Source organism: Amyelois transitella, chromosome 8 (genome assembly GCF_032362555.1).
Source record: "Amyelois transitella isolate CPQ chromosome 8, ilAmyTran1.1, whole genome shotgun sequence".
In the NCBI taxonomy this organism is placed as follows: Eukaryota; Metazoa; Arthropoda; class Insecta; order Lepidoptera; family Pyralidae; genus Amyelois; species Amyelois transitella.
In genome coordinates, this window is record NC_083511.1 from 6,976,906 (window position 1) to 7,004,749 (window position 27,844).

General features: G+C 34.8%; 3 protein-coding genes across 5 annotated transcripts in view; 1 reads left to right on the forward strand and 2 right to left on the reverse strand.

The window, feature by feature from the left end:
- Positions 1-23,642, forward strand: part of LOC106136242 (endoribonuclease Dicer) — a 55,786-nt gene extending 32,144 nt beyond the window's left edge. For all 3 annotated transcript variants that reach the window (XM_060945569.1, XM_013336733.2, XM_060945570.1), the window contains exons 28-35: positions 14,443-14,634; positions 15,191-15,295; positions 16,075-16,230; positions 16,665-16,876; positions 17,415-17,496; positions 17,873-17,944; positions 18,690-18,874; positions 19,594-23,642. In XM_060945569.1, coding sequence (XP_060801552.1) covers positions 14,443-14,634; positions 15,191-15,295; positions 16,075-16,230; positions 16,665-16,876; positions 17,415-17,496; positions 17,873-17,944; positions 18,690-18,874; positions 19,594-19,750 — 1,161 coding nt within the window. In that variant the 3' untranslated portion in view covers positions 19,751-23,642. The remainder of the gene's footprint in view (positions 1-14,442; positions 14,635-15,190; positions 15,296-16,074; positions 16,231-16,664; positions 16,877-17,414; positions 17,497-17,872; positions 17,945-18,689; positions 18,875-19,593) is intronic.
- LOC106136253 (juvenile hormone epoxide hydrolase) lies at positions 1,126-10,615 on the reverse strand. The gene is made up of 7 exons (XM_013336744.2): positions 10,481-10,615; positions 7,333-7,521; positions 5,733-6,128; positions 4,756-4,913; positions 4,366-4,556; positions 3,063-3,291; positions 1,126-2,587 (listed from the first exon to the last, which is right to left on the reverse strand). Exons 1-7 carry the CDS (start codon positions 10,481-10,483, stop codon positions 2,347-2,349), a joined length of 1,407 nt encoding a protein of 468 aa, XP_013192198.1. The 5' UTR covers positions 10,484-10,615; the 3' UTR covers positions 1,126-2,346.
- Positions 23,643-24,155: 513 nt separating the features above from the next.
- Positions 24,156-26,563, reverse strand: LOC106136851 (large ribosomal subunit protein eL20). The gene is made up of 4 exons (XM_013337514.2): positions 26,414-26,563; positions 25,854-26,030; positions 25,013-25,192; positions 24,156-24,352 (listed from the first exon to the last, which is right to left on the reverse strand). Exons 1-4 carry the CDS (start codon positions 26,429-26,431, stop codon positions 24,194-24,196), a joined length of 534 nt encoding a protein of 177 aa, XP_013192968.1. The 5' UTR covers positions 26,432-26,563; the 3' UTR covers positions 24,156-24,193.
- Positions 26,564-27,844: the final 1,281 nt, after the last annotated feature.

A 27,844-nucleotide genomic window follows, 5' to 3' on the forward strand; every position in this document is an offset into this window, starting at 1 on the left:
ACCGTAGCTCTTTGTTGTACCTACTTTAACCTTGCCATATCCCCTTAATGCGGTACTGGCTACATTTATGTGTTTATTTCAAATTATTTATCAAATAGTGTGTGCCGTGTGATTCCCGGCACCAATACAAAAAAGAATAGGACCACTCCATCTCTTTCCCATGGATGTCGTAAAAGGCGACTAAGGGATAAGCTTACAAACTTGGGATCCTTCTTTTAGGCGATGGGCTAGCAACCTGTCAATATTTGAATCTCAATTCTATCATTAAGCCAAATAGCTGAACGTGGTCATTCAGTCTTTTCAAGACTATTGGCTCTGTCTACCTCGCAAGGTATTTAGACGTGACCAAATGTATGTATGTAAATAAAACAAGGTATTTAATCATTTGATTACAAACGTTTGATTATTAAAATTAATGACTGTTGATCACATTTAGGCAAATTCATTATTCCATAATTAATAGTAATTTAATAATTATAGCATGTTGATAAAAAATACAGCGAGTATTATCTTAGTACAGCAAATAATTCCTTAAAGCTTAGTTTTAATTACTTAAAAGCTTTTAACAACAATATCGAACTATATTATTATAATTAAAGGTAGTATATTTAATACAAATAATTTAGTTTACTGCCATTCATTAAACTACTCATGAAAAGAGCTGTATTTTTTACCATGCTTTTCAAAAATATACCTATACATTATTATGGTAACTTAAAAAAATTAAGTCCCTATTAAACTTATTTGATCAATTCATTACTTTAAAGTAATCTACATCCGTCCTCTCATCATACCGTGTTATAGTACTAATAAAATTTTAACACTGCTATGCACCTTTCATTGCGAGTATATTCGGTAAATGTTGTTAAAATTCATTACCACATATTACCTTACATAAAACGAAAGATAATAGTGTAATTATTGCAGAATATACGTCACGTTAAGTGACAGTATATTGATTTTTCTAGGATTATCGCAAACCTAAGATTAATAAGAGAGAGAAAACAGTGTTTAAAATATTATTAGTCGCTAAGATGAATATCAAAAGTGGTCTTATAGTTAATTATGCGTAACGCAGAAAGTTACATTGTCAAACATATTTTACCACTTACACACTTTTTTATAAAAAAAAAATATCAATTTGACACAGCCAAAGGTTACAAGACCTTGTAATAATAAATGCGTGATTATCTTAATCTTAAAATACTATCAATCAAGCCGTCTGGATGGCTTTATTAGCTGATACATTTATTTCAACGAATATTTATATTCTAATGTTCAAATACACTTTCAGTCTAGTTCAGATAAAAAAATAACATCAAAACACTTTTTTTGAAATTTAAGATTTCATACTAATTAAGTATGCTATCAAATAATTAAAAGAATTGTGTAAAAAATTTCAAGTTAATATTAAAGTATTCCCAATCTTTTTTCAATATACTTTTAAATATTTCGCGTTGTATTATAAATATTGTAAATTAACACCGGATCTTACGCGCACATACCTTCCTTTTGTCAACGGTTCGGCTGCTTTTCAGGGTTTCCTATGTAGGCCAAACGAAGCGAAGTATAGATGAAATGGTCGAGAAACATATCGCCTCAGTGAAAACCCGCTGATTCAACAAACCGGCAATTGCAAAGCGCCTACTTTAATCATGAATTAAGTTTATAGAACTAATATATATTTTGATAATGTGCAAGTTCTTTCAATCGAATGCCATTTCTTTCCAAGACTTGAGAAAAGAGTTTGAAATCAAGAAGAACACAACGATTTCAGTCGCGAGAAAGAACTTAAACTAGAGGCGGCTTGAAGTCCAGTACCTAATAGAATAAGTACAACACCGGTTTGGTGGAATGTCGGGTAACCTACAGCATAGGGAGTCGACAACGACGTTATAGAATAGGAACGTGGTTAGTTTAGTGTTTTGTGAGGCTAGTTGGAGAGGAAACATACCGGAAGATTATTCCGCTAATTAGTTGACGGATCACAACACTAAGAGAACCAGTTATGCCGTGACCACTGTTGGAACGCAGTCGAAACTCATAGAAAGGTACAGTCGACTGCGGAGAAACCTGACTATCTGTTTATTAAGTCATAACCATACAATGGTCAAGTTACACTGCTGGCGATTGTACGTGCTCGTTTAAACCTGTGTTATTTACAGTATTTTAACTCGAAAATCTACGCCGAGCTATATGCATTAAAAAATAAATGGTACTTGTAAGAAAACAGTCTTAGAATGAAAATATCGGCGAAATAAGTAAAATGTTTCCATCGGCTATTATGCTAAGGTATTGTGTTTCCCTATCAATTAATGTCAGACGACTCAGATTTTTTTCGATTACTTAAAATAAAAATCGCCTTTTCTGTTGAGCGCGCTGAGCGTGAAAGTTCAAAAATGCCCGACCTGACGCAAACAAATCTTCTACGAATAACTGTGGTGTATGTAGCGCCGCAAAATGGCCCCCGATGTCGTGCGTAGTGGATCTCACCAAATTGATGAACTTGTCCCGAAGCATGCTATCCGATTGATATAACACCTCGTACTTGTAGTTGACCACTGCTGTAGGGACTTGCGTTTGCATTCTGAAATAAATGAAAGAAATAGTTCTTAGTATTCAAGTTGTTAATTTTTGTTTTAATAGAAACTAGCGACCCTTCACGGCTTAGCACGTTTATATTTATAAACCTTCTCAGAAAACCCTCTCTCCGACATTTCAAACAGGAACACAGGAACAAAAATTTGTCCACAACTATCCGAGATTAGCGCATACATACAGACAGAGAAAATGTGGGGGGATGGGGGTGTGGACTTTACAATATGAAGTGAGGGTATCCTTGGACAGACTTAAAAAAGTTCTTATAGCTCTTCAAATAATTAAGGGTTTTGGGGTTAACTGCACAAATTTTATTTATTTTTACGACTAAAATAAACTTGTAGTCGTCACTAGTAAACAGTCTAAATTCATAAATTGAGTTTTTATGAGTATCTAATAAATGTGTCGTACCTACACTAATTTGACAGTGATTGTTTTGCGTGTAATCGTAAATTGAAACTTACTCATGAACAATATAGACCTCGTCTGAATTCATGGCCTCGTAGTAAATCCTACTGGAGGTTACAATACAGTTGTTCATCCAAGTAATAGTAATCGTGTCCAGTACATCGTCTATGTTCAAATTCTCTATACCCGAATGAGGTGTGTTTATTTGGTCTCGGTTGCAGCACATGCCCATCTTCTCGATGATGTAAGCGGCTAGACCGGCCGGCGAATCTGTTAGGGCTACGCCTGAAATACATAGACAAATTTAAACATACATACATCTCACATACATCAACATGCATACATGCCGGAGGGATATGCAGAGACTACATCTTTCCACTTGCCACGATCTCTGCATACTTCTTTCGCTTCATCCACATTCATAACTCTCTTCATGCAAGCTCGGCGGTTTCGAGAACTCTTGACCTGACCTTTTACCAGGACGTCCTTAATTTGATTGATACGTTCGTCTAGGCCTTCCCACTCCGACCTTTCTCTCCACATTCTCCTTGTATATCTGCTTAGTCAACCTGCTTTCATTCATCCTCTCCACATGACCAAACCATCTTAACAACTACATCTTCTTTCACATCACAACATTCCCTTATCACGCTGTTTCTTATCCGGTCACTCAATTTCACACCCATCATACTCCTTAACGCTGTAATTTTCACTGCATTTATTCTGCTTTCGTGCTTCTTTTGCCATACCCACAAATAACAAATTTAAACTGGAAACTTAACTTTAAATTGGAATTTTTAATTTTTTAATTTATTCGAGACTTAGCTTGCGTGACGAGAGTTACCTATTAATATGAAAGAAATATGCAGAGATCGTTGCAATTGTAAAGATTTGATGTAATAATGTATGTTTTTATTGGGTACCGTGAGGTTCCCGGCACTTTAGAATTCCATATCTTTCCCATGGATGTCTTAAAAGGCGAATAAGGGTAAGGCTTATAAACTTTGAATTCTTTTTTGGGCGAAAAGCTAGCAACCTGTCACTATTTGAATCTCGATTCCATCATTGACACATATAGCATGAGCGTGGCCTTTTAGGCTTTTCAAGACTGTTGGCTCTTTCTACCCCGAAAGGGATATAGACGTGGTATATGTATATTTGTATGTTATATTGGGCGATAAGAAAATTTACCTACTTTTAGGCTTATTACCAGTTAAATCATACCCTATACTCCATAAACACACTTACACAGTAAGCTTTGTCGACATCAATATTTATTGTATTCAATCACCTCTATAATCATTTTATATTTTATTATAAATTATTGTAATGCATTAAATATTGTAACTTGTTACTCACCGATAGTGTCCGGTTTAGTAGCTTGAATGAGAAAATATCCACCCTCTCTAATTATGTATTTTAAAAGTTTTCCCAAAGGATAAATCCTGTCCTTATATTTCGCTTCCACCACCAGTCCGGGAAATATGCTACCTATTAGAATCTTTGCCAAGGTTATCCGTCTAGAGGATATTGGCATATTTGTATGGAATCTGAAAAAAAAATAAGTAAATATTTATTATAACTTACACAGTTTCATTGTCCTTTAAAAAGAAATAACTGGGTTTTTAATAAATTGAATTAAAGTAGAGATGATATGATTATTTTTTGGCTAATTTGCTTATGCCTCTGACAAATTGGATTTCTAGGAAGGAATATTTATCTTGAATTCTTTTAGAGTTTAATATTTACCCTAAAACTTCATCGGGGTATAAAGTAGCCATATGTGTAGCACACTGCGAGCCCCAATCTCCTGCTTGTACATAGAACTTTTCGAAACCCAGCCTTTTCATTAGATTCCTCATCATTATACCTATCTGTACTGGGTTCAGGCCCGGCTTTTTTGTACCCTGAAATTTAATTATAAAAAAGAAATAAAGTATGTAAATATAGGAGGTATCTTTAGCAAAGATTCCAAAGGACAGTAGCGTAGGGAACAACTGGCGACACACAAAGATTGAGTTATGATAAATAGTTAACTATCACTCCAAATATTTTCTAGCCCTACTGATCCACTCCTCTTTTCTTGCATCATTCACTTGGTCCATGTATCATCGAATGAAAAAAAACATCCGACTATTTTCACTCCAGCTTTCTTTCTCTGCATCGTCATACTCCATAAATATTCTTGATAAATTTGGAAGGCAATTTTCAGCCAATCAAATTCATGAGAAACCCATTTTTATATAACAGCCTGCCAGTACTAATGGCTTCACCCGCGTGGATAAAAACAACACGTGTAAAGCTTAAGTTATTCATGCTCCCTAGCTAGTATTCGATGGGAAGGACTTCGTATAATGGAAATAGTCCGACTGTCGAATATGTCACATTACCTCTTAGTTTTTGCATGACCTTACTAACCAGCACGTGCAAGATCGCTATAGAAATCGTATCGTATTGTTGGTAGCACTAGTGGTTTCCCGTAATTTTTATTTGACATATAATTGTTTGTTTCAACTTTAAAGGAATCTGATTTTTATGTTTGAACTAAACAAGATTTTTTCCCGAGCCATGGATATTAATAGAAATAGAAGTAGTTAGTACTCCTTAAGAGCTAGTTTAGTTTTGCTTTTATTAATCATTACCTAACCACATTTTTTTGAGCTTATTCGTTACAAATATTTTTTTAATAATTAATTAAAAATACTGAGTAGCAGTAAAAAAAATACCTCTGAATATCCGAATCCTGGCAGATCTGCGGCGACGACCTCAAACACGAAGTCGTATCCCTCTCTTTGCGTCGTGAGATACGGTATAACTTTAACAAACTCCTTAGATGAGCTAGGCCAGCCGTGCAACATCAGTAGTGGTAGAACTTTTATTCTAGGATCCTTTACAACAGGTTTCTCCCAGATGAAATGCAAGTCCAACCCTTGTATTCTAGTCTTGTAGTGGGAAAAACTGTTTAGCATCTCCGCCCTTTGTTTGAAGTCGTATCGCTCCAACCAGTAGGTTATAATTTTTTCTAAATACTTTGTGTTCATACCGTATTCTGATTGAATACCCGATAGAGGCTTTGTGAATGGCCGTCGATTGCGTAACCGCTGCTTCAAGTCATTGACCAACTGCAATGATAAGATTTTTTTGCCGTTTTTACTTTTCACGATATAAAAGAAACGAGGACAGTGGGATGTGTGACTCAATGACACCGTTGTAATGTAAATATGCATTGATATGTTTTTTTTTTCATAAATGTGTCGCGTGAAAATAACCTTCTTCCGCCTTATATAACATTTATATTAATTCAACTTCACCTTTACAAAATACAGAGATTTCTGTGTTCCGTGCTCACCTTGTCAAAGAAAACTTATTTCGACTATCGTTAATAGTTACAATTACAAACGAAAGGAAAGTATAATTAATTGAATATCATAAAAAGTGAGAGTGAGGAAAACACCGTACCTTGTACGTTTTTTTCGCAAACACTTAGAATGTACAACATAATGTTTAGAATTAAAAATTCCTTTCACTTATGAACTAGGACAGCTGATATTAAAATTATTAATTAATTACTAGTTAATTTTTGTGATGTGGGCTGATGAGTAGTGATGCAAAGATGTGATTTTTTCATATGACTGTAAAAATAGATGCCCAAAATACTCATAAATTTAACCGTATGGATCTGACCTAGGGCTTGTTTGTACGAAAGTAATTATTCTGTATCTGTGGTTTATAAAAATTTGTGTATCATTAGAAGAGATCACATAAATACACTTAAAAAAATACCGCAAAGTTGTGTGTGGAGTTCTGTAATCTCATGTAAGTTAATGACTTCTGCCATTATATTTTTGCAGTCCGAGTTGTTTTTGTAAAGTGTTGCAAAAAATGTAAGGAAAATCAAACAGAAATATAAAATTCATTCCAATTAAATCAAAACACACTACTCTATGCCTAGTTTGTATGTTTTTCGTACCTGGAGTTGCAAAAATAAATCAAAGGGCTTGTATCAACAAACATAAAACGTTCCTGCTCTAACGGGGCAGACAAAGTAAACAGTCACCAAACTCGAAGAACATGTTTCTCTTATGCACAAACATAACTGTCTCTCTTTTAACTTCGAATGTTAAAGACATTTGAAGTTAAAAGAGAGACAGTTACAGACAGTTACTTCGAATGTTAAAGACATTCGAAGTTAAAAGAGAGACACGGTGACTGTTGACTTTGTCTGCCCCGTTAGAGCAGGAACGTTTTATGTTTGTTGATACAAGCCCTTTGATTATTTTTGCATTGGCATTAGCAAATCGAATCTATACAATTGAAAAAACTTACTGTGTCGCTAAAGTCTATGTTGAATTCTTTGACAAATGTATCCTGTTGCCGCGGCTTCGAACCAATGCCCCACCACTTATTACGGTTTATAGTCGATGGTTTTTCTTGCGTCCTTTGTGTCAAGTACAGGAGAAACACCCCTGACATGATAGCAGCCACCCCCACTATCAGTGAGAGCAGTTTGTATATCTGCAAATTATGTAATTATAACCATTAAGTTACGCCTTTTGGAGACTCTCGGAGAAGCAGATACTACATCACACTATATACTTCTTTCGCTTCATCGCCATTCATCACTCCCTTAATGCAAGCTGATATAAATATGTATTAACATGACACAAATTAGTTTAAATCTAAATATTACGTTATTATTAACAATATATTGAAAATAAATCTAAAACATTTCTAATCGATTTATTGTTCGAAATATATTTGTTTTTTGTTTGTTTGTTATCTCTTCAAACGTTATCTTCATGAAATCAATTTAATCTAGAACTAAGGATAAAACCTATATTGATACAATATCTATATCTATACTTATAATAAATCTGTAGAGAGGTCAATTCTGTACATGGAATAGATTTTCAAAATAACTATCAGGGGGTGATAAGTGATCGATACTGAAGCCAAAAATGCAATCAGTAAAATTTTTGTCTGTCTGTCTGTCTGTCTGTCTGTCTGTCTGTCTGTCTGTCTGTATGTTCTTTATAGAAACAAAAACTACTTGACGGATTTTAACGAAACTTGGTACAGTTATTCTTCATACTCCTGAGCAGGTTATAGTATACTTTTCATTACGCTACAATCACTAGGAGCAGAGCAGTGAAAGGAAATGTTGGGAAAACGGGAGAAGTTACTTGATTTTTTAAGCTTCCGTCGCGTTTGCAGCCTTAATGGTTAAAGATACAGCGAAACCATGTATAACGGAAATATTCTACATTAAATTATTAAAAAAATATCCCAAGACAGCATAAGTCTATCTCTTATGGTTGACTCACAATAACACGTGTAATTCCTAATAGCTTAGCAGTTCGGAGATTTCTGATTATATTTCTTTACTCTGATGTTTATAATACCAATAACACTCACACTCATTCGTAATTCTTAAAAATTTATATAAGTACCTATTCAATAAAAAAAGAATCATCGAAATCGGTATAGAAACACCAAATTTATACATGAAATAAAATAATACCCTAACAAGCCATCGCGCGTAAATACTGAATCATGCTATAAGGATTATTTTTGCGTAACGGTTGCCGCGCTCGACGCGGCTCGCGGCGGCAGGGTATAAAAGGGGCAGGAGGCGAGCGCAAGCTTCATGACCAAGGCGGCCAGGTGGAGACTTCACGAAGTGCTCTCCTCCAGCCTCCCCCTGAGGACGAAGCTCGGGATCTACGGAACATACGTCAGATCCCGCCACACGTACGCGGCCCCGGCGTGGTACCCATTCTGCTCTGAGACCAACAGGAGAAGACTCAGAGCCCAAGAGAACCAAAGTCTCAGAGCAGTCTTCGGAGCCCCGCGCTACGTGAGGAACTCGACGATCCTCAGGGACCTGAAGTGAGAGAACGTAGATATTCGAGAGGGCGGACGCGTCATCACACAGCCACCTGCGCGGCATTGCGCCGCTCCACGCCCGTCCTCCGGGCCGTCGGTTGAAACTCTCCCCTCGCTGCCTTGCGGCAGACGTCGTCGACCAGTGACGACGCCGCCGCCGATGGCAACTCCCAGTGTATGAAGACGTGAAGACCCAGGCCGTCACGGCCGCCCCATCGACCTGCCTACAGTCGTAGGCAGCGATGATGCCATTGAAGAGGGCCAAAAGCCCTGACCAATCTACTCCGACTCCCTAAGGGTAAAAGTATGGGAAGACCCGACGACGGCAAGATAGTATTGCACAGGCGTTTTAACTTTATTTTCATTTCTTTTTCTTTTGTAAGTTGTAGGTACATATTTCTGGTTATAATTCTATTAGAATATTTTTTTTTAGTTTAAATAATCACTTAGATTTATCTTTACTAATATTATAAAACTGAAGAGTTTGTTTGTTTGTTTGAATGTGCTAATCTCAAGAACTACTGGTTCGATTTGAAAGATTATTGCGTTGAATAGACCATTTATCGAGGAAAGCTTTAGGCTATAAAACGTCTAGGTGCAACTATAAGGAGCGAAGAAATAATGGAAAATGTGAAAAAAACGGGGAAGGAGCATCCTTTAGGGGTTCAATGATGCCCAAAATAACTATTCCACGCGGACGAAGTCGCAGGCACAGCTAGTTTACAATAATTGTATATAAGTTTTTGACGGTGAAAGTAATTTTTATTATGGTATTCTGCCTTCTAGAACTTTAACAAGAATTTAATAAATTTAAGTCTTGTAGAATTTTAATTATCATCATTACTTTACAATTTACTAAATAGAATAAACTCGAAAATCGCAAGGGGTTCAGAGTTCTAATGTTAAGAACACTGTCGCCACATTGCCTTTATAATAATTACTTAGTAAAATGTATAATTGTTTTATTTTCATTAGTGAAGATACCATGTCCTTTAAGCGCCTCCTACAACATCTACAATACGAAATTAGATTGACTCTATTAATCTTTACTTTTATCACGACTAATAAAGCTATCATATCGGTAAGCTTTAAGTCCCAAAGCGGTGTTTTACATGGTTTAGAAGGAACATGCCCCAATCATTATTGTTAATGTAACAGGTAGTTAAAAATATTCTCGTAAAAATATCAGATTCCTTGATCATTTGGCCGCGGTGGATTAACTCACTTATTTAGTGGGTAGTATTTATATGAAAAATTATTTTTTCGAATTATATAATTTTTTTTATAATTTGACAAAAACTACAGAACTATTCACCTACCAAAATTTATTTGTTTTAGTTTTGTATTAAGTACTTCTTTTTGTAGGTATTTTATAACTATAGTTTTATATCTTCATAATTAAAAAAAAACTTGAGCTTGTAACTTACAAGTCTCAAGTACTCGTAAGTATACCGAATATATTTTTACATATAATATTTTTTATGAATATATTTCGCGATTTAACTCAAAATAAAGTAATTTAATACACACATCTCTACCTTATAAAAATTATCAAACACACAAATTCAGAAATACAAATAAAAATTACCATTTTGATGGGCAATTCCTAATTGAATAATAATTGTTTAAAGTTGTCGATGTTTGGTCACTAATAATATTTTACGGAGGTAGGATGCGGAAACGTCAGCACATGCCACTCAACTGAGGCACTGAGCGCATTCACTGAACTTGTATCCCAAAAACCATACAATAAAATATAGAGATCACACAAGTGACACTTTTTTGGTATTTCTACAGCTTAGTGTTTCTTATCGTTACGTGCACTATAATGAGGCACCGAAGTCATGAATTTTGTATTTCAGGGTGCATAATGAGACTTTAAATTAAAGAAAAAGTAAGCTTGACTTACTTGTCGTGTAGGTATGACACACATATGACACGCTTATACCTTATGAAGTAGAGAAGTGTAAGAAAATTGTCACAAAATTCATGACCACCTTAAGCTGGATATCTTAATGATAGAATTTAAATTCAGGTATAGTGACAGTTTGCTAGAACAGCGCCTAAAGAAAAAAAACGGTCATGTGCGTGTCGGCTCACGCGCATTGTAGGGATCTATAGTTGAGAATGCCAAATATTTAAAAACTAGCTCATATATGACGTAGGTATGGTAACTAAAGAACGTGTTATGCGGCCGTAAGCGCGCTTCTATTTAATTAGGTACATAATTGTAAAACTTGTTATAATTTTATAACCGTTGAGCAGATAGATGTATTGTCTTTAGAACTGGATCCAGAAATGGTGTAATTAAAAATCTCAAAATATTTTTAAAATACCTATTTCAACGATAGCCAACACGATGGGTCAGTGGAGAAAAAAATACCCCACTTGACATGTACTGGAGCTAGCTTAAAAAAATCTACCTTTTTTTTCTACTACGTTTCTAGCCACGTTCAGCTGTTTGGTTTAATGATAGAATTGAGATTCAAATAGTAACTGGTTGCTAGCCCATCGCCTTACAGAAGAGTCACAAGTTTATAGGCCTATCCCTTAGTCGCCATTTACGATTTCCATGGGAACGAGATGCGAGTGACCCTATTCTTTATTTTTTTTATTGGTGCCGGGAACCACACGGCATACCCCTCACGTACTATCATAATATACTCTTTCACGCATAAAAGCTCGTTTTAGTTTTATAACTACTTTTGTATACGTTCCTATTCTTCTGTTTACCTTTTATTTTGTAGCCCTTGCTGCGCGTTGATGGGTCATAATACGACCTCGACATTGCTAAAACTTAAAATAAAATCGAAGGTGCTTCTAAGCTAGTAATGTCTATTACGGTACGCCTATTATTAAAGTATAAACTATAACGTACTCATATTTATGGAGTATATTTAGAATGTTTTGTCATTGAAATGTGTATACAAGTTCATGACAACGGCTTTTATAGTAATGCTTCGAGTATAGAGTGGTTGTTAAATTATCTGATATGAATTTTTGGTTTGGATCTGCAGATAACGGTTGAGACCCACTCGGAAAGTGACTAGTATATTCAATTATTATATAAAGTCATAAAGTATCCCTTAATCTACTAGACATGGTGATAATAATAAATAAACAAATACTTCAGGACAGAAAATATTTAAGTATTTAATTAATAACATCTTAATTAAGAAAATAACAATAAGCTTAAACTTTACATTCTCTGAAATACAAAATACTAGTTTTCGCACGCGACGGAAAAGTTCCTTATGTTTCTCTTTCCACTCCACGCTTTATTTATGCAAAATAGCTTCTACCGCAAAATACTCGCAGCTTCGCATGCGCTAATTTAGCGCCACCTACAAAAGAAAACAGGTTTTTCGCGAATTCCACGGGAACTATAGTTTTTATCGGTATGAAAATATCCAATGTTCTTCTCCGAAGTCCAGACTACACGTATGCGCGGTTCAGTGGTTTAACTGTGAAGAGGTAACAATCAAACAGATTTTATAGAAATCGGTTCAGTGCTTTTTATGTAAGACTGACAAACAAATTTATAATATTAAGCCTTTCACATTTAGGTATAATATTAAGGCTGTCATTTCGTCAAACTACTGATACTTATCAGTGTTGCAAAAATCATTTTAAAAAATCCTTTAACACTTCAATGTTTAACATCGTTTTTAGTCGGGGGCTAAGACCTTGGCCAACGATGACTCGGAAGCAATATTTTTCATTTCTACCCACAATCATTTGATGTGTTTATCGACACCATTGCAGGGAACCTAACCAATATGTGATCGTAGAAGTAGCAAGTATCATATGTTTTTTTTTATTTATTTAAACTTAATTGTACAAAATACAAATGTATAGCACAATTGGTGGACTCATTTCTAGAAGCGTTATCTACCAGTCAACCATTACATGTTATACTACATTAGATGAATGTGCCTATTCCCTTTTTACGATTCCTAATTCTGTTTATTTTTTAATTTGTTTTGTGACTCCTTACACACTAATAATTAATAATTTTTATCATTCTAATAATCAGCTGGTAGGATAGCACAGATATAGGTACATAATCTGATAAGATTAATGTGTTACACGTTGATATGATACGTGTCAAAACAGTTTTTGTAGACTTTCCTTACATAGTGTTTAGATCAGACGCTGCCTCGTTCGCGCAGATTTCAAAGTGATAAAGCCTTTAATCTATACTATTCATATATCCATAAACTACTCAATATAAAATTCTTTCGTTACTGAGTGAATGACTGACAGACAATGCACAGCCCTAACTGGTATGTCTAGAGATAGATATACATAGATGTTGTTAAAGGGCACTAAAGGGTTATAAACTTGGGATTCTTCATTTAGGGGATGGGCTAACAACCCGTCACTAATTCTCAATTCTAACATTCCATTCCAAACAACGTAGCCTATCAGGTTTTTCAAGACTGTTGGCTCTGTCGACCCCGCAAGGTATATAGACGTGTTGTTACATACAACACGTCTATATTCCTTGAACAAATTTTTGTTTTTAAAGTTTGTTATAAAGTTAAGCCAAACTTATGCCAAATTTCATGACTGGTTTTCATTAAATTTGGCATAAGCCCTCAAGACATAAGTATGTTAATATTATTTTTAAATTCCTCAGGGGAACGAATTATCTCATAAATTGAAGGAAAACTAATGCGTGAATGAATATCTATCCGATTTTTTATTTGTTGTTTATTGTAGGTGGACGTATACTGTCTTTCTCAATACAACGAGCTATTATTTCTAATCTTGCCTAACATCGCTATTATAATTTTTGAGGGTACTTTTAATTTTAAATATGTTGTTATACATTGCCTACGGCCAATTTTTCAACAAGTCTATATTAATGCGTATGTAGATCTTTATGAGGGCTGTGTTATCACTGCTTTTCTCCTAATATGGAAGCTATTAAGATGAAAACAAGGTGGTATGGGCACTGTATGTTATTATAGTGGTTTGCAAAAATTGCATGAAAATGCTTATTTCTAGAGGATTCTAAGGGATAGGCTAAAAAGGCTTGGGATTCTTCTGTTAGGCGATGGGCTAGATTGTCACTATTCGAATTTAAATTTTATAATTAAGCCAAACAGCTGACCCATCATTGTTTTTCTCAATAAACATATTTTTTTTCGGGACTGTTGGCTCTGCCTTCCCGCAAGAGGTATAGACGTGATTATATGTATGTACGAGTATGTATGAATGCATGAAGTTCATCATAGTCAGAAAACTGTCGTTACTCATGTACGAAAGACTACTTATGTGCGGCTTTTTACTAGACGGTAGAAAACACATTATTTCGGCTAAATATGTAGGCTGATAAACTTGGGATTCTTCTAATAGGCGATGGGCTAGCAATCTGTCACTATTTGAATCTTTATTATATCATCAAGCCAAATAGCTGAACGTGGCCTCTCAGTCTTTTCAAGACTGTCAGCTCTGTCTTCCCCGCAAGGGATATAGACGTGATCATATGTCGGTATGTATGTATGTTGAAGTTGACATAATATGCATCTTTATCTTTCTCAGATCCGGCCAGCATTCCTCATCGGCATGAACTTTTCTCGTGGCGAGATCCTAACGGGAGAATTATCCGATAATAGTTTGCTGATCGCGGACACCAAACATGAGAATTACGATGGAATTGCCGAAAAAGAGCCTTTGGGACACGTACTGAACTCGATGCAATGTTACGTGCGCGCCCAGGCAGTCGCTGACAAGGTAAACATGTTGCTTTTTTTCCTAAATGAAAGTTAATTAAACTTTATTTTACCCACATTTAAAATCTTAGCCGTGTCGCGTGGTGTCCGGCACTTAAGAATAGGACCACTTCGTATCTTTCCTATGATGTCGTGAAAGGAGACTTAGGGAAAAGCTAATAAACTTAGGACTTCTTCTTGTAGGTGATTGGTGATTTCAATTCCATCATTAAGGCCGTACAGCTGAGCGTGGCCTTTCAGTCTTTTCAAGACTTGGCTCTGTCTATCCCGCAAGGGATAGCGCCGTGAAAATATATATATTTATATATAAAAATCTATTACAAAAGATGAATGTTTCATCTACCAAAGCTTGTCAATTTCTTATTTAAAACAACATTATTATTATTTAAAACCTATAAAACAAGGAGGACACGTTTGAAATCTCCTTATTTAATCGTACAAGCCTGTGTTACGAGACTCCGCTCTTACATAAAAAAAGCACAATGTAATATTGTGATGACCAGCTTAACTTATTCACTTATTGTATTTTTATTTTTAAAGATTTATTTCATTTCTAGTCAGTGGCAGATTGCGTGGAAGCGCTCATTGGTACATATTTGCTGGATGGCGGTATCTTGGCTGCCGTCAAAGTTTTGGAATGGTTCAAGGTCCTACCCCCGGAGGTAATATATCGGATAAGGAGATTAAAAAAATATATTAATTATTAAATTAATGACGTGTGGTTCCCGGCACCAGTACAAAAAAGAATAGGACCACTCCATCTCGTTTCCATGGATCTCGTATAAGGCGACTAAGGGATAGACTTACAAACATGAGATTCTTTTTTTAGGCGATGGGCTAGCAACCTGTCACTATTTGAATCTCAATTCAATCATTAAGCCAAACAGCTGAGCGTGGCCTGTCAGTCTTTTCAAGACTACCCCACAAGGGATATAGACGTGACCATATGTATGTATGTATTAATTGAATTAAATTTAAATAAAAAAGAATGGTTATCCTGGATTGGATAAGTATGATTTTTGCACAAAACGACTCCCATCTGACCTTTGTAACCTTCGCATCTAACCCATAATGGCCTGAATGTGCAGGTTTCCACAAGAGGTTTACCCTCACCGTTATTTCATTGGCAAGCTCAAAAACTAATGTACATAACTCAAAAAGGTCACTGGACATGACCGAAGTAAGATTTTAACCAGTTTTTCCATGAGCATCACGCAAATTAATCTGTGATCTCATCAATCGACCACCGAATCTTCAAAATCGTACCTTCGAATATCGAAATCTCTTGAACGTTCATTAGATCTTTTGAAATGAAAAAATCTTTCCAATATTTTAGGTGGTTAATAAAATAATACTTTTTTTAAGTAGGCTGTAAAAAGCAAAGGCTTTAAATTTTATAACATTTTTTTTATCCTGCAAATTAATTTTTACTCACTTTCAGGATAAATTCGTGGAACTATTACACAAGAGAGTGCCCACAGTTCAAAGCGAGGGAAAGGCGACGCCTGATGAAATCAACTTTTTGTTGAACAACTGCGCTGATGATATCGAACGTATAATGAAATATAAATTTCAGGACACGTCGTTTTTGTTGGAGGTAATTGAAATTTTCAATGTAAATTTCTATCCATAAGAACATCACAACCATTGTTCGATACTCGGTCATTCACGATTCAAAACATCACGTTTTCCGATTGGCTGAGGTATTGGGCGTACATTAATACAATTTTTTATTAAAGATAGAATATAGTATTGTTAAGTAAGATGCCATATGACATAACACAAGTGTTAACTTTTGTTCCATATATATTAATTTTACGTATAGTACGTTTTTCATATTGGATTTCGACGTTGACACTCCTATCTCATTCCCATGGATATCGTAAATCAAAATCTTTAAGCGATGAGCTAGTCCTGTCATTATTTCAAAGTCATTATTTAGCCATACAGCTAAACGTGGCCTTCCAGTCCTTTCGAGATTGTTGGCTCTGTCAACCACATAAGGGATAAAGACGTGACTAATTGTTACAGGCCCTGTCACATCCATCTTACATACGCAATCGTCTGACGCGTTCGTACGAACGGCTCGAGTTTCTCGGCGACGCCATCTTGGATTTCCTAATAACCTCCCACATTTTCGAGAACATTGAGAATCTGAAGCCTGGGGAATTAACTGATTTGAGATCGGCTCTGGTGAATAACGTCACGTTTGCGTCGTACGTCGTGAAGTTAGGCCTACATAAGTAAGTATTTATTTAGCCAATGTAATATTAAAAAAAATAAAACATTTCTACTGTATTCTATATTGAGTTAACTCGAAAACTACTGAACCGACAGAAGTTACATCCATAGTTTTGCTTTCAAAATTTTTGAGAAAAATTTTCACTTCTACTTTGTAAAACGTTACATCGGATTTTCTTAAGCTTGTTGGAATTTCGGAAAACATTAGCCCTTTTAAATTTTAAGGATAAAATGACATAAATATGACTCCCAAATTGCTTAAGATTTATATACCTACACCTATGATAAGATTTATATACCTACACCTAAAGTTTAGCATGCGTGGGACATATCAGCAAAGTTTTTACCTCAAATCGACAGACATCAAATTTTTAATGCAATCAGTAGGTATATTGATTTTGTCTTGTCAGAATAACTTGTTTATTTTTATTTGTATCGCTTTTATCCTTCAATTGGCCGGCGACACCATCCTTAGATATTCCATACATTTTAATATTGTTTAGTGTTTTGCTGAAGTAACTATTATCTATTGTTTTTCAGATACATGTGCTCCCAACTTAATCCGAACCTGAGCAATGCTATCATGGCCTTCGTTGATCATCAAGAGCAGAGGGATCACGAGGTTTGTATTTCCATTGTTACACCACGGGAAACAATCATTAGATTAACCCCTTCGATTCATATGATCCACATGCATTCGTAGTCGTTGTAAAATTAACTAGCTGTGCTCGCGACTTCGTCCGCGTGAAATAGTTATTTTGGGCATCATTGAAGCCCTCAAACATGAATAATTTTCCCCGTTTTTTTTTCACATTTTCCATTATTTCTTCCTAATAATTGCAGCGTGATATTACTCGTTTATAGCCTAAAGCCTTCCTCGATTCCTTTTTTCAATTTGAACCAGTAGTTCCTGAGATTAGCGCGTTCAAACAAACAAACTCTTGAGCTTTATAATAATAGTATAAATTAATTGATATAAGTATTTTTCTTGTGTTTAGATATTGGAAGATGTCCTTTACCTCATTGACGAAGAAGATTGTCAAATCGCTGAGTATGTGGAAGTGCCTAAGGTAAGTTCATATTATTTTTCTTATTCCTCCCGTCTTTAGTCTCAGTCGCATTCTCATTACTCTGGAGATGAGACCGGGGTATGCCTTGGACCATGGATCCTGATATGGGTGAGTCAGGTTTTTACACGAAACTACTCCCATCTGACCTCTGTAACCTTTAATCTTACTCGTATAAGATCGATCATGATTACACATCTAGGTGCCTGAATGTGCAGGTTTCCTCACGATATTTTCTCTCACCGTAAGAACATCGGTTAGTATTCAAACAAATGTCGGGAGGTAAGTTCAAATTAGTAAGCTTAATTATTTTAGTTATACATAACATAGTTCTCCGCTGTTAATTATAACAAGGAAATATTGTTATAATTGTTGGCCCAATTTTTATTACATTTTACTTCGGAAAATGTTGAACCAAAACTGATATATTTCAATTGCAGTGCGGGCGAAATCGCGGATCACAGCTTGTTTTCAAAACAATATCTTTTCTTACAGCGGCGGCTTCTGTGGCGCAGCGGTAATACGCTTGTCTGTGACACCGAAGGTCCCGGGTTCGAATCCGGGTTAGGGCATGATGAGATACGAACTTTCTCTGATTGGTCTGGGTCTTGGATGTTTATCTTAGTATTTATTATAAAATATAGTATCGTTGAGTTAGTATCTCGTAACACAAGTTTCAAACTTACTTCGAGGCTAACTCAATCTGTGTAATTTGTCCCGTATATATTTATTTATTTATTATGTACAGGTACTAAGCGACATCTTCGAGTCGTTAATAGGCGCCATATACCTGGACTGCGGCGGGAATCTTCAAACTGTCTGGTCGGTGGTGTACCGCATCATGTGCAAGGAGATCGACGCGTTCTCCAAGCGTATACCACAACAACCTGTCAAGACGTTGTACGAGAGGATCCACGCTTGTCCAGTCTTCGAGTGAGTAGAAATGGATATTTACTTATGTCGAGTGGTTCTCGGCACTTTAGAATAGGATCAATCCGTCTCTTTACCATGGATGCCGTAAAGGTGACTCAAAGGCTTACAAACATTGGATTCCTCCTTTAGGCGATTGGCTAACTACCTGTCACTATCTGAATCTCAATTCCGTCATACCATACAGCTGAACGTGGCCTTCGTCTTTTTGAGATTGTGGCCTTTGTGAACCTCGTAAAGGATAAGACGTGACTATATGTATGTCAAGTCAATATATATTTTTTTGCAGTGTATGTCTCGTGCTCACTACAAAACTCAAAGTTTTCAGGAAACATAAATTTGGTTTATATAATTAAGCTTGCTTAAGAGAATTATGAACGTGAATGAAACGATCGTGGCAAATGGGTATATTATTCTCGGCCTACCGCATCAGGAAAGTATAGGTATAGCAGCGGCGAACTCACTGACCCTCACAAATATGATCTCCCAGGGATCTTCGCTGTCTTCTTCGGGGTCTGGGCACCGCTTTTCTACATTTAATTTTCCACTTTGTCCTACCTGCAGCGTCTTTAGTTTAGTCATACCATCTTCAACGAAGTCAAACCATGATTCCTGTTATAAATCATAATAGTGTATTTATTATTTTTATACCGCACATAAAATCGCACCTCGATTTTTACGCATTTAGAAAAAAGATTACAAATATTCCAATTCATTTTCAGACCGGCCAAGGTAGCAGATACCGAAGTTCCCAAAGTTATGGTCCCAGTCAGGATCTCCAAGGATGGGCGACAGCTCACCGTTTACGGGTTCGGCGGCAACAAATTCCAGGCGAAACGAGCGGCCGCTAAGTTGGCCCTTAGAGTTCTTAGCCTTTAAGTTGATCAAACTTAAGGACCTTAAGAAAATGAATCAAAAATATAACATCCAATAGTATGCTAAGATTTAAAACTTTTGCGCTGTGCGTAGGTAGAGTAATATGTGTGAACAAAACTCGCATACGTATGTCGATCGATTATTTTAATATAAAATTTTTCTCATGTTAATATTGTGAACATGACAAAAGTGGATCTTTTATCACAACCCCATTTTATGTGTAATTTTAGTCAACATTTTAACTATATTAATTTTACTTGTGTAGTAATTAAGTTATTTTATCGATTTTATACTGCCTGATAAAGTTATTTATTTATTTTTTAAATGAAGGATATTATAGTTTCGGAAAGGCTATTTATGTTTTAAGAAATTTCCGAAAATATTTGAAGGAATGAAGCCCAAACTTTGAACTCAATGCCGATACTTTTCTATATTCTTCTAAAAGCTGTGCACGCGACGTCGTCCGCGTGGAATAGTTATTTTGGGCATCATTGAAGCCCTCAAAGATCAATAAATTTACCCCGTTTTTTTACATTTTCCATTAGTTCTTCGCCCCTTATAGTTGCAGCGTGATGTTATATACCCTAAAGCTTTCCTCGATAAATGGTCTATTCAACACAAAAATAATTTTTCCATTCGAACCAGTAGTTCCTGAGATTAGCGCGTTCAAACAAACGGATTGTTCTCACTAGTTCGATTCAGTAGTTCGATCGTCGAACTAGTGAGAATTTTTTTTCTCATTTGTTCGACCGTCGAACTAGTGAGAATGTTTGTTCTCACTAGTTCGATCCGTTAACTTATTATTATTATTAATCGAGAAGCAAGAACATTAAGTACCGATATAATAGATATTGGTCACAAATACATACATTGTATAGGTAATTATAAAATGAAAATCTTTTAGGTATATTTTGTAGGTATAATTATTATTTAAGTATTATTATAATATAGTAAACGTCAAAATCACAATGTTGCATAATTAGATTATTTATTGTAAACATAATATTTAGGAACAACTATAGGTATTGTCTTTGGCCAAATACGTAGATGAAAAATATTTTTCTGTCTTGCTTGTCTCAACAAGCTTAATCAGAAACTAAAAAGAAACTAAAAAAATGCCAAAAATGCTTCAAAATTACAAATGTACAAAATTAGGTATAGGTATAGACATAACCAAAGGGATGACATTCGTGTTATTTGTATCACTGCCGATGTCTCCGTGAATTGTAAAAAGTTGCTGAAAAGGTGTCGGACATGATTTAAAGGTCCCATCCATAAAGATGTGTTTAATTTTTTTTATAATTTCTCGGGCATCATTTGAACAAAACACTAATATTCTCATTTTTTTATGACTGTAATCAGCGAGTAAGAAATCTGAAAAAGTACTAGGAACTTCGACTTCCTCAACAGTCTTTGCATTTATTTTTTTTACGTGTGCTAACTTATTTCTCCTTCTGTAAATGCGTGACTTCATTTCACAAAATTCAGGTACACTCTTAGAAGCTAAATGCAGGCCTTGATTTTTTAATGTAATTAAAGCTCTGTTGTAGACCCTAGGAGCTGGTTCTCTTCCCGTAGCTGCTTCTTCGCAAGCATTATTTAAAATAACATTGACTGTATTTCGTGTTTCATCTGGATTACATTGACCGCAGTGGGGTTTTGATTGTAAATTATTAGTGAAGTCCTTAAACAAAAGCAATGTTTAAAAAATATAGGAATTCATGAATTATTTTGCTTGTACATTAAAACTATTACAAATAAAAATACACATACAACACCTATAATATGTAAATATACGTACAACAATTATCATTATGTACATATAAAATAACCAAGACTTACCATATTCATTGTGACGGAACCGGTACATTTTAAACTTTTATAATTTTTACACCGCCAAATGCTGTGGCCATTTTTGTATTTACGCATAGAATAATATTGATGTCCTTCTAATTGCAGAATCCTTCCACGACCGCTTTTTAATAATTTCACTTCTTTAGACATTATTCCGAAAATATAAACAGTAAAATAAACAGGCACCACGAAATAAACATTGCTACTGCAGAGCTGAACAGCGTAATACTACCATTTTGCGAAACATCTACCCTCAAAATATAACAAAAATCATGTACCCTCAAAATAAGACAACAGAACTATGACCACACTCTTTCTGGGGTGGGGCATTTAGTTAAATATTTATAATACTAAACTTATTATGCACATGCCTAAGTGCTATAGGCATAGATGCATTTAAGGAAATATACCAGTGGACGACTTCCGGGTGATATGACAATGATTTGTATTATGTATTTAAACTGTTTGTATTGTTTACTATTAATTTACTTGCAGTCGAATTTTGACGTTTACTATATTATAATAATACTTAAATAATAATTATACCTACAAAATATACCTAAAAGATTTTCATTTTATAATTACCTATACAATGTATGTATTTGTGACCAATATCTATTATATCGGTACTTAATGTTCTTGCTTCTCGATTAATAATAATAATAAGTTAACGGATCGAACTAGTGAGAACAAACATTCTCACTAGTTCGACGGTCGAACAAATGAGAAAAAAAATTCTCACTAGTTCGACGATCGAACTACTGAATCGAACTAGTGAGAACAAAGGAAACAAACAAACTCTTCAGCTTTATAATATTAGTATAGATGTTCGAATCGGTATTGAGGTATCATTATGAGGCCATTTGATAAAATTTGAAAAGAATATTGTTACTTCAATTTTTTTTTTATTATACTCAAATTTTAAACTACCACCAATGCGGTGGAGAATTTTATTTATATAAGTATTGTAAGAAACCCGAATTTATAAGTAGCACATAGAGTCCATTCCACTAAAAATGAACGTAGGCTTATCTGTTGATTATTCCATAAATGTGTCCTTTATGCACGCAAATGCGTAGAATTATTTGAGGAAAGTCCTATTTATTATAATAGTAATAATTAAGACTTCAAAGAAGTGGCTATACCCTATTTCTCACGGCTTAGTCAATACGGTAAGAGGGTATAGTGAATATTTGTGATACTTGAATTGGTAGCATGTAATGTCACAACGTTTGAATTTAAGAATTGATTCGACACGAAATGTACGTCATTGATAAGATGACGCTGTTTGATGAGTTTTATATAAATTATACAAAAATGTAGACAAAATGAAAGAGTGTAAATGTAGGATAAACTAAAATCCTGCCTCTAAGAGTACGCATGTAATGTACGCTTTTTTTTATATTACGCAAAAATTCAAATTATTTAAATAAATTTTATAAATTCCAAAATTTTTAAGTTCCTTTTTAATATTTAAGAGCAATTTCACATTTTTAACGTTGGAGACTGCCTCTGATCCTCCCCCTGCCCTCATTTAAAATAAATTATTTGATCTAAAACGAAGACGAAAATTATAACTGTTCTACATTAAATTACTAGAAAATATTACATGCAATTTATTTGTCTAGTAAGACTGGGTTTATTATGTAGTTTTCTCAGTTAATAAGCGATCGCTTATTAACGTAGAAGAAAACATCTTATTTAATTATAATAACCCAATAAATCGCTTGCAATTTATCTAGTTAGTGTTAGTTATAAGTAATTTTATGTAGAACATTATAATTTTAATCTCCGTTTTAGATTAAATTTATTTATTTCAAATGAGGGCAGAGTACTGCACCCTTGAAAAATGTAAATGACTCCTATTCAAATGTAATAAAAGCTTTACTTTTCAGATTTTTAACTTTTTTTTGCATTTTTATTATGATGAATATGTTCATGTGACTAGTGGGACTACTAGGAATAAACTTAGGGAAACATTATAATGCATTTATCTAGAAATTATTGGTTTGTACTATTTAAATAAAGATATTTTATGAGATTTAAATTCTTTTTGTTCACTATATAATAATAAATCTGCAACTGCATCAAAATACGTTTAAAAATATGTACTTGTATTTTGATGATTTTTAGTGACATCATTATATCTCACAAAAATAAAATCTTCAGACTAAGTGTGAAGCCGGGCCGCGTCGCTACTCAAAACATCTTTAACACCACCCTATGCAAAAGAAAATAGACAAGCTGGTTTGACCTTCGGCCTAAGTTTTGTTTGCCACACGAACTTGGTTTTTTTTATGTGTTACATAATATAAGTAATAGTACCTACAAAGTTAAAGCGCGTGTCTCCTGCTCGATAAAATAACCTTATAAATTATTTATTTTCACTGGATATGGCTTCATTAAAACATTGCGGTCCCGTGGCTTTTTAATTTATACTCTGATGCCGTTTTCTTGTTTGGCAATGGGCTAGTAACCTGACACCAGGGTGGCCTTACTAAAGTCCTTTTGATTTACATAATATATAGATAGTCTTGCGTAATGAAACAAAGTGTCCATTTTACATGGATTTTAATGGTAAACCTCATAAAATTACAGGAAATATGTGCTTGGCCTCTTGTAAGCGAACGTGTTGAGGCGCTTGTGGTGGTGCACGCGTTTCGGCAATGGGAAACGGATGTGACTGTTGTGGAACTGTTTCACTTGCGGCCGGCGGCATGCGGACGCCTTGATTACTTCCACTTTGATGATCTGTCAACAAAGTAATAAATCAATACCTTGTTTATATTGGGTGTTTAAAATATGCTCTAGTAGTTTTCTCTTTCATAAAATTTTACCAATAAACCTTTCATCCATAAAAGCAGGAAAAGGTGTTATTATACCCAAAGTGAAGGAAAGAGTGGAAAAGGCTTACATACCAATAGAAAAGGGACAATAAGAATTCAGAATAATTAGTTTTCTAATAAAAAGAAAAAATAAGAGCAGAAATGACAGATCCACATCTATTCTCTACCTGACAATATGTTTAATTATGGTAATTTTGCAATTGAGTCCAATTTGATTTCCTTCCAATCTAAAGTTGGCTGCCAGTAAGTAATGGTTGAGTTCACTAAATCTGTTTATTTAAAAGTACCTGGATAAACATGTGTAATTTGACACTATCTGACATCTAATTGTAAACAACATACTGCCCAGGGGGTGTTAATAAATTATATGTATGTTATAATTCATGTTATAGTCTCTGTGGTGAAATAAAAAGTATATGACCCTGGAATTAAAATCTGTTAAACAGAGTGAGTATGAGCTATGACTAGCCCATATCCGTGTGAAATCAAACCATTGAGGTCATGATACCAGCTCTGCATATTATGTACTAACAGTCTCTAATCTATACAACAAAAAGCTCTTTACCTGGATAGAGTGAGCACGTGCCCTGTGCCTTGCCCCCATGTCCCTGTAGCACTGTGTGACTGCGCCACCGACACTGAGGTCACGGTACTCGCGGTACATGTTGTGAACTCCCGACCGAGACTCATAGCGCAACCAGATACCAAAGTTCTTGATCTTGACGGGGCTCTTCTCTGGGATTTCCTGAAATAATTAAATAGAAAACTGATAACATACAAATAATGGAATCTGAAATAGAATTGTTTACAATCCCTGTTAATATATTCTTTTTCCCTTAATTAATTCTATCAAAAAGTCACATAGCTACACAAGGCCTTTTAGTCTTTTTGAGACTGTTGGCTCTGCCTACCCTGCACAGGATATAAATGTGATGATACGTATGTAAAACCAATGAGTAACCTACAGAAGTCAGTACTAGTTTTTCTATTTGTATTATCAAGCATTTAGATTAATGTAATTTGGTGAGTTTTTCATAGATCTGTTTAAAACTATTTTACGATTTTATCTTATGTATTTAAATTATTATTTATTTAAAATAAAATTGTTACTAATGAATGAATATTAAATCGGTTTACAGGTTATTGCTTTACCTAATGTAAGGTACATTTAAAAAAAAAGTTAATGGACAAACAGTTTACCTAGATTGGTAATCATCAAGCATCTATTCAGAAAATAAATCTATTCTCAGCAAAGAATTTTTAGACTTCATCATATTTTGGTACAGTTTAACTTTTTCGGTAGTATCCGGTAATATAGCCTGGTCTTATTCACCAAGTATATATTTTATTTTATTGCTTGCAACTTAGTTTATTAAATAGGCATTCATAATAAACAAAAATCAAACCTTGATAGAAACAATTTCACCAGTAGTCTTCTTGAACTTCTTCAGTTGTCGCAAGAAGTACCAAAATCGGGACTTGGCTACAATAGGGTCAGGAGAGAAAATTCTCATTTTGTATAGTGGAGGCTTCGGCTCGCTCTCCGAAGGGAGCTTGCGGCCTATGACCTCGAATTCCTTCAACTGAAATACAAAAATTAACAAAACATTAGCCAGTCGGTTAACAAAATCATCCAAGCGACATCAATTCACAACACGACATAACCTAAAAAGCTACTATATAAACTTTACAGTTATGTCCACAAATATCACAAATTCAATATTTAATTGTTACACAGATGAAGATTTTACATAGCTGCACTTAGTTCACGATATGAAAATACATATTTTGGAAATTTTGTGGCATTGCCGCTGAAGCGACAACGTGTAGCATTGCATACCTTGCATTCGAGATAAAAATTCACAACAAATTACACCTAAAACATTATACACATAATACCACATTCTTAGATTTGATAAAAAATATAATAATATTCACAATAAATGTAAAAATAGTGAAAACTCACCTCTCCTTTCGCCTTCATTTTCAGAGAACTTTACCTAAAGAACTGTCAACGGAAGCGGAAGACTTAACCAAAAGAAAGATGGAGGACGATAGTAGACAGTGTTGCTAACTATCTCCAACAAGAAGGCGCTAAATCCCGAGAATAAATCAGTAAAAATTACAAATAAAATACTTGTCTCATAAACACTTATTTGCACAAAGAGGACTAAAAGGAACGACCAACACCTTTAATTTTTCTTTTGCTCTATTTTTTTAGCTCTCTCATTGACCAACACCAATTAAGTAACTTCGTGTCTCTTCAAACCATGACATTGGCAGAATCAATCATCAGAAAAATAAAGGTGGAATATAGAAAATAAAGAAAGAAACAACCAAGAAAGACTTACTCATTATTAAATACCACCAACGTAAACAAGCCGTGCCGTGTGGTTCCCAGCACCAATAAAAAGAAGAATAGAACCACTCCATCTCTTTCCCATGGATGCCGTAAAAAGCGACTAAGGGATAGGCTTACAAACTTAAGATTCTTTTTTAGGCGACAGGCCTTCGATCAACTATAAACAACTAGATACACAGTCCCGAGCAAAATAAAACAAAATATCGTCCTCACCTCAATACGTAATTATTATAACGCATATTACTTCGACTATTTGACAATGTCTTATGTCTAAAAACAAGTGTATTGAAAATTGAACCTTAAGTGTTACATAATAAGGCACGCAATCCTTAAAAAAACGTAGTTTGGTGTGACATGGTATTAACTCAACGTTTCATTTAGAACAAAGAGGCGATTGGAGTGGCTTTGTTTTACCTTTACACACTTTAACATTTTGATACGAAATGCGTTGCAATAAAAATTGTCTATTGGATGTTAGAAGGAGTTTGTTTGGGTGTATGAGTGCTTGAAGGTCTGTGATTATGTGTCGATTTGGATGTAAGTAGTTTATTTTTTACTTTAAAGGTAGTTCTTTTGTTTTTTGTCGACTTCTGTGGCCTAATGATCATCTTGCCTGACTGCCAAGTCGGAGGTCTCGGGTTTGATCCCCGGTTTGGTTAATCTGGAAAATGTATTTTTAGATGTTTGTTTGTAAGTATGTGAGGATGTTTGTTACTCAATCACGCAAATTCTACTGAACAGATTTCGATGTGATTTGGTTTACAGGATAATTACTACCCCAAAATTCTTACAGAAGCGAGGCTCCGGGGCGCAAATAGTGTTCGAAGTACTATTTTTTTTGTCAATTTTATACTTTACTAGCTTGTTTGATTGAGGGTCTATTCTGTTTATAGAGAACTATCAATAAATTAGAACGAATTAAAGTTTATATATAAATCTATTTTAATTCGACAATAGTGACAATAAAATATGTATTACTATAATAAAAAGTGATTAAACAACAACAACCGATCTTAATAAATACTACCACTTATT

What these genes read in the sequence shown, in the direction of transcription:
- LOC106136253 (XM_013336744.2), bottom strand. An exon ending in ACATAGACTTTAGCGACACA is followed by an intron (nt 6,129 to 7,332) that starts GTAAGTTTTTTC and finishes TTATCATTGCAG; the next exon opens with TTGGTCAATGACTTGAAGCA. An exon ending in GAGGTCTATATTGTTCATGA is followed by an intron (nt 2,588 to 3,062) that starts GTAAGTTTCAAT and finishes CATTTATTTCAG; the next exon opens with AATGCAAACGCAAGTCCCTA.
- LOC106136851 (XM_013337514.2), bottom strand. An exon ending in GTGAAATTGTTTCTATCAAG is followed by an intron (nt 25,193 to 25,853) that starts GTTTGATTTTTG and finishes TAATTATTTCAG; the next exon opens with GAAATCCCAGAGAAGAGCCC. An exon ending in CACGTGCTCACTCTATCCAG is followed by an intron (nt 24,353 to 25,012) that starts GTAAAGAGCTTT and finishes CTTTGTTGACAG; the next exon opens with ATCATCAAAGTGGAAGTAAT.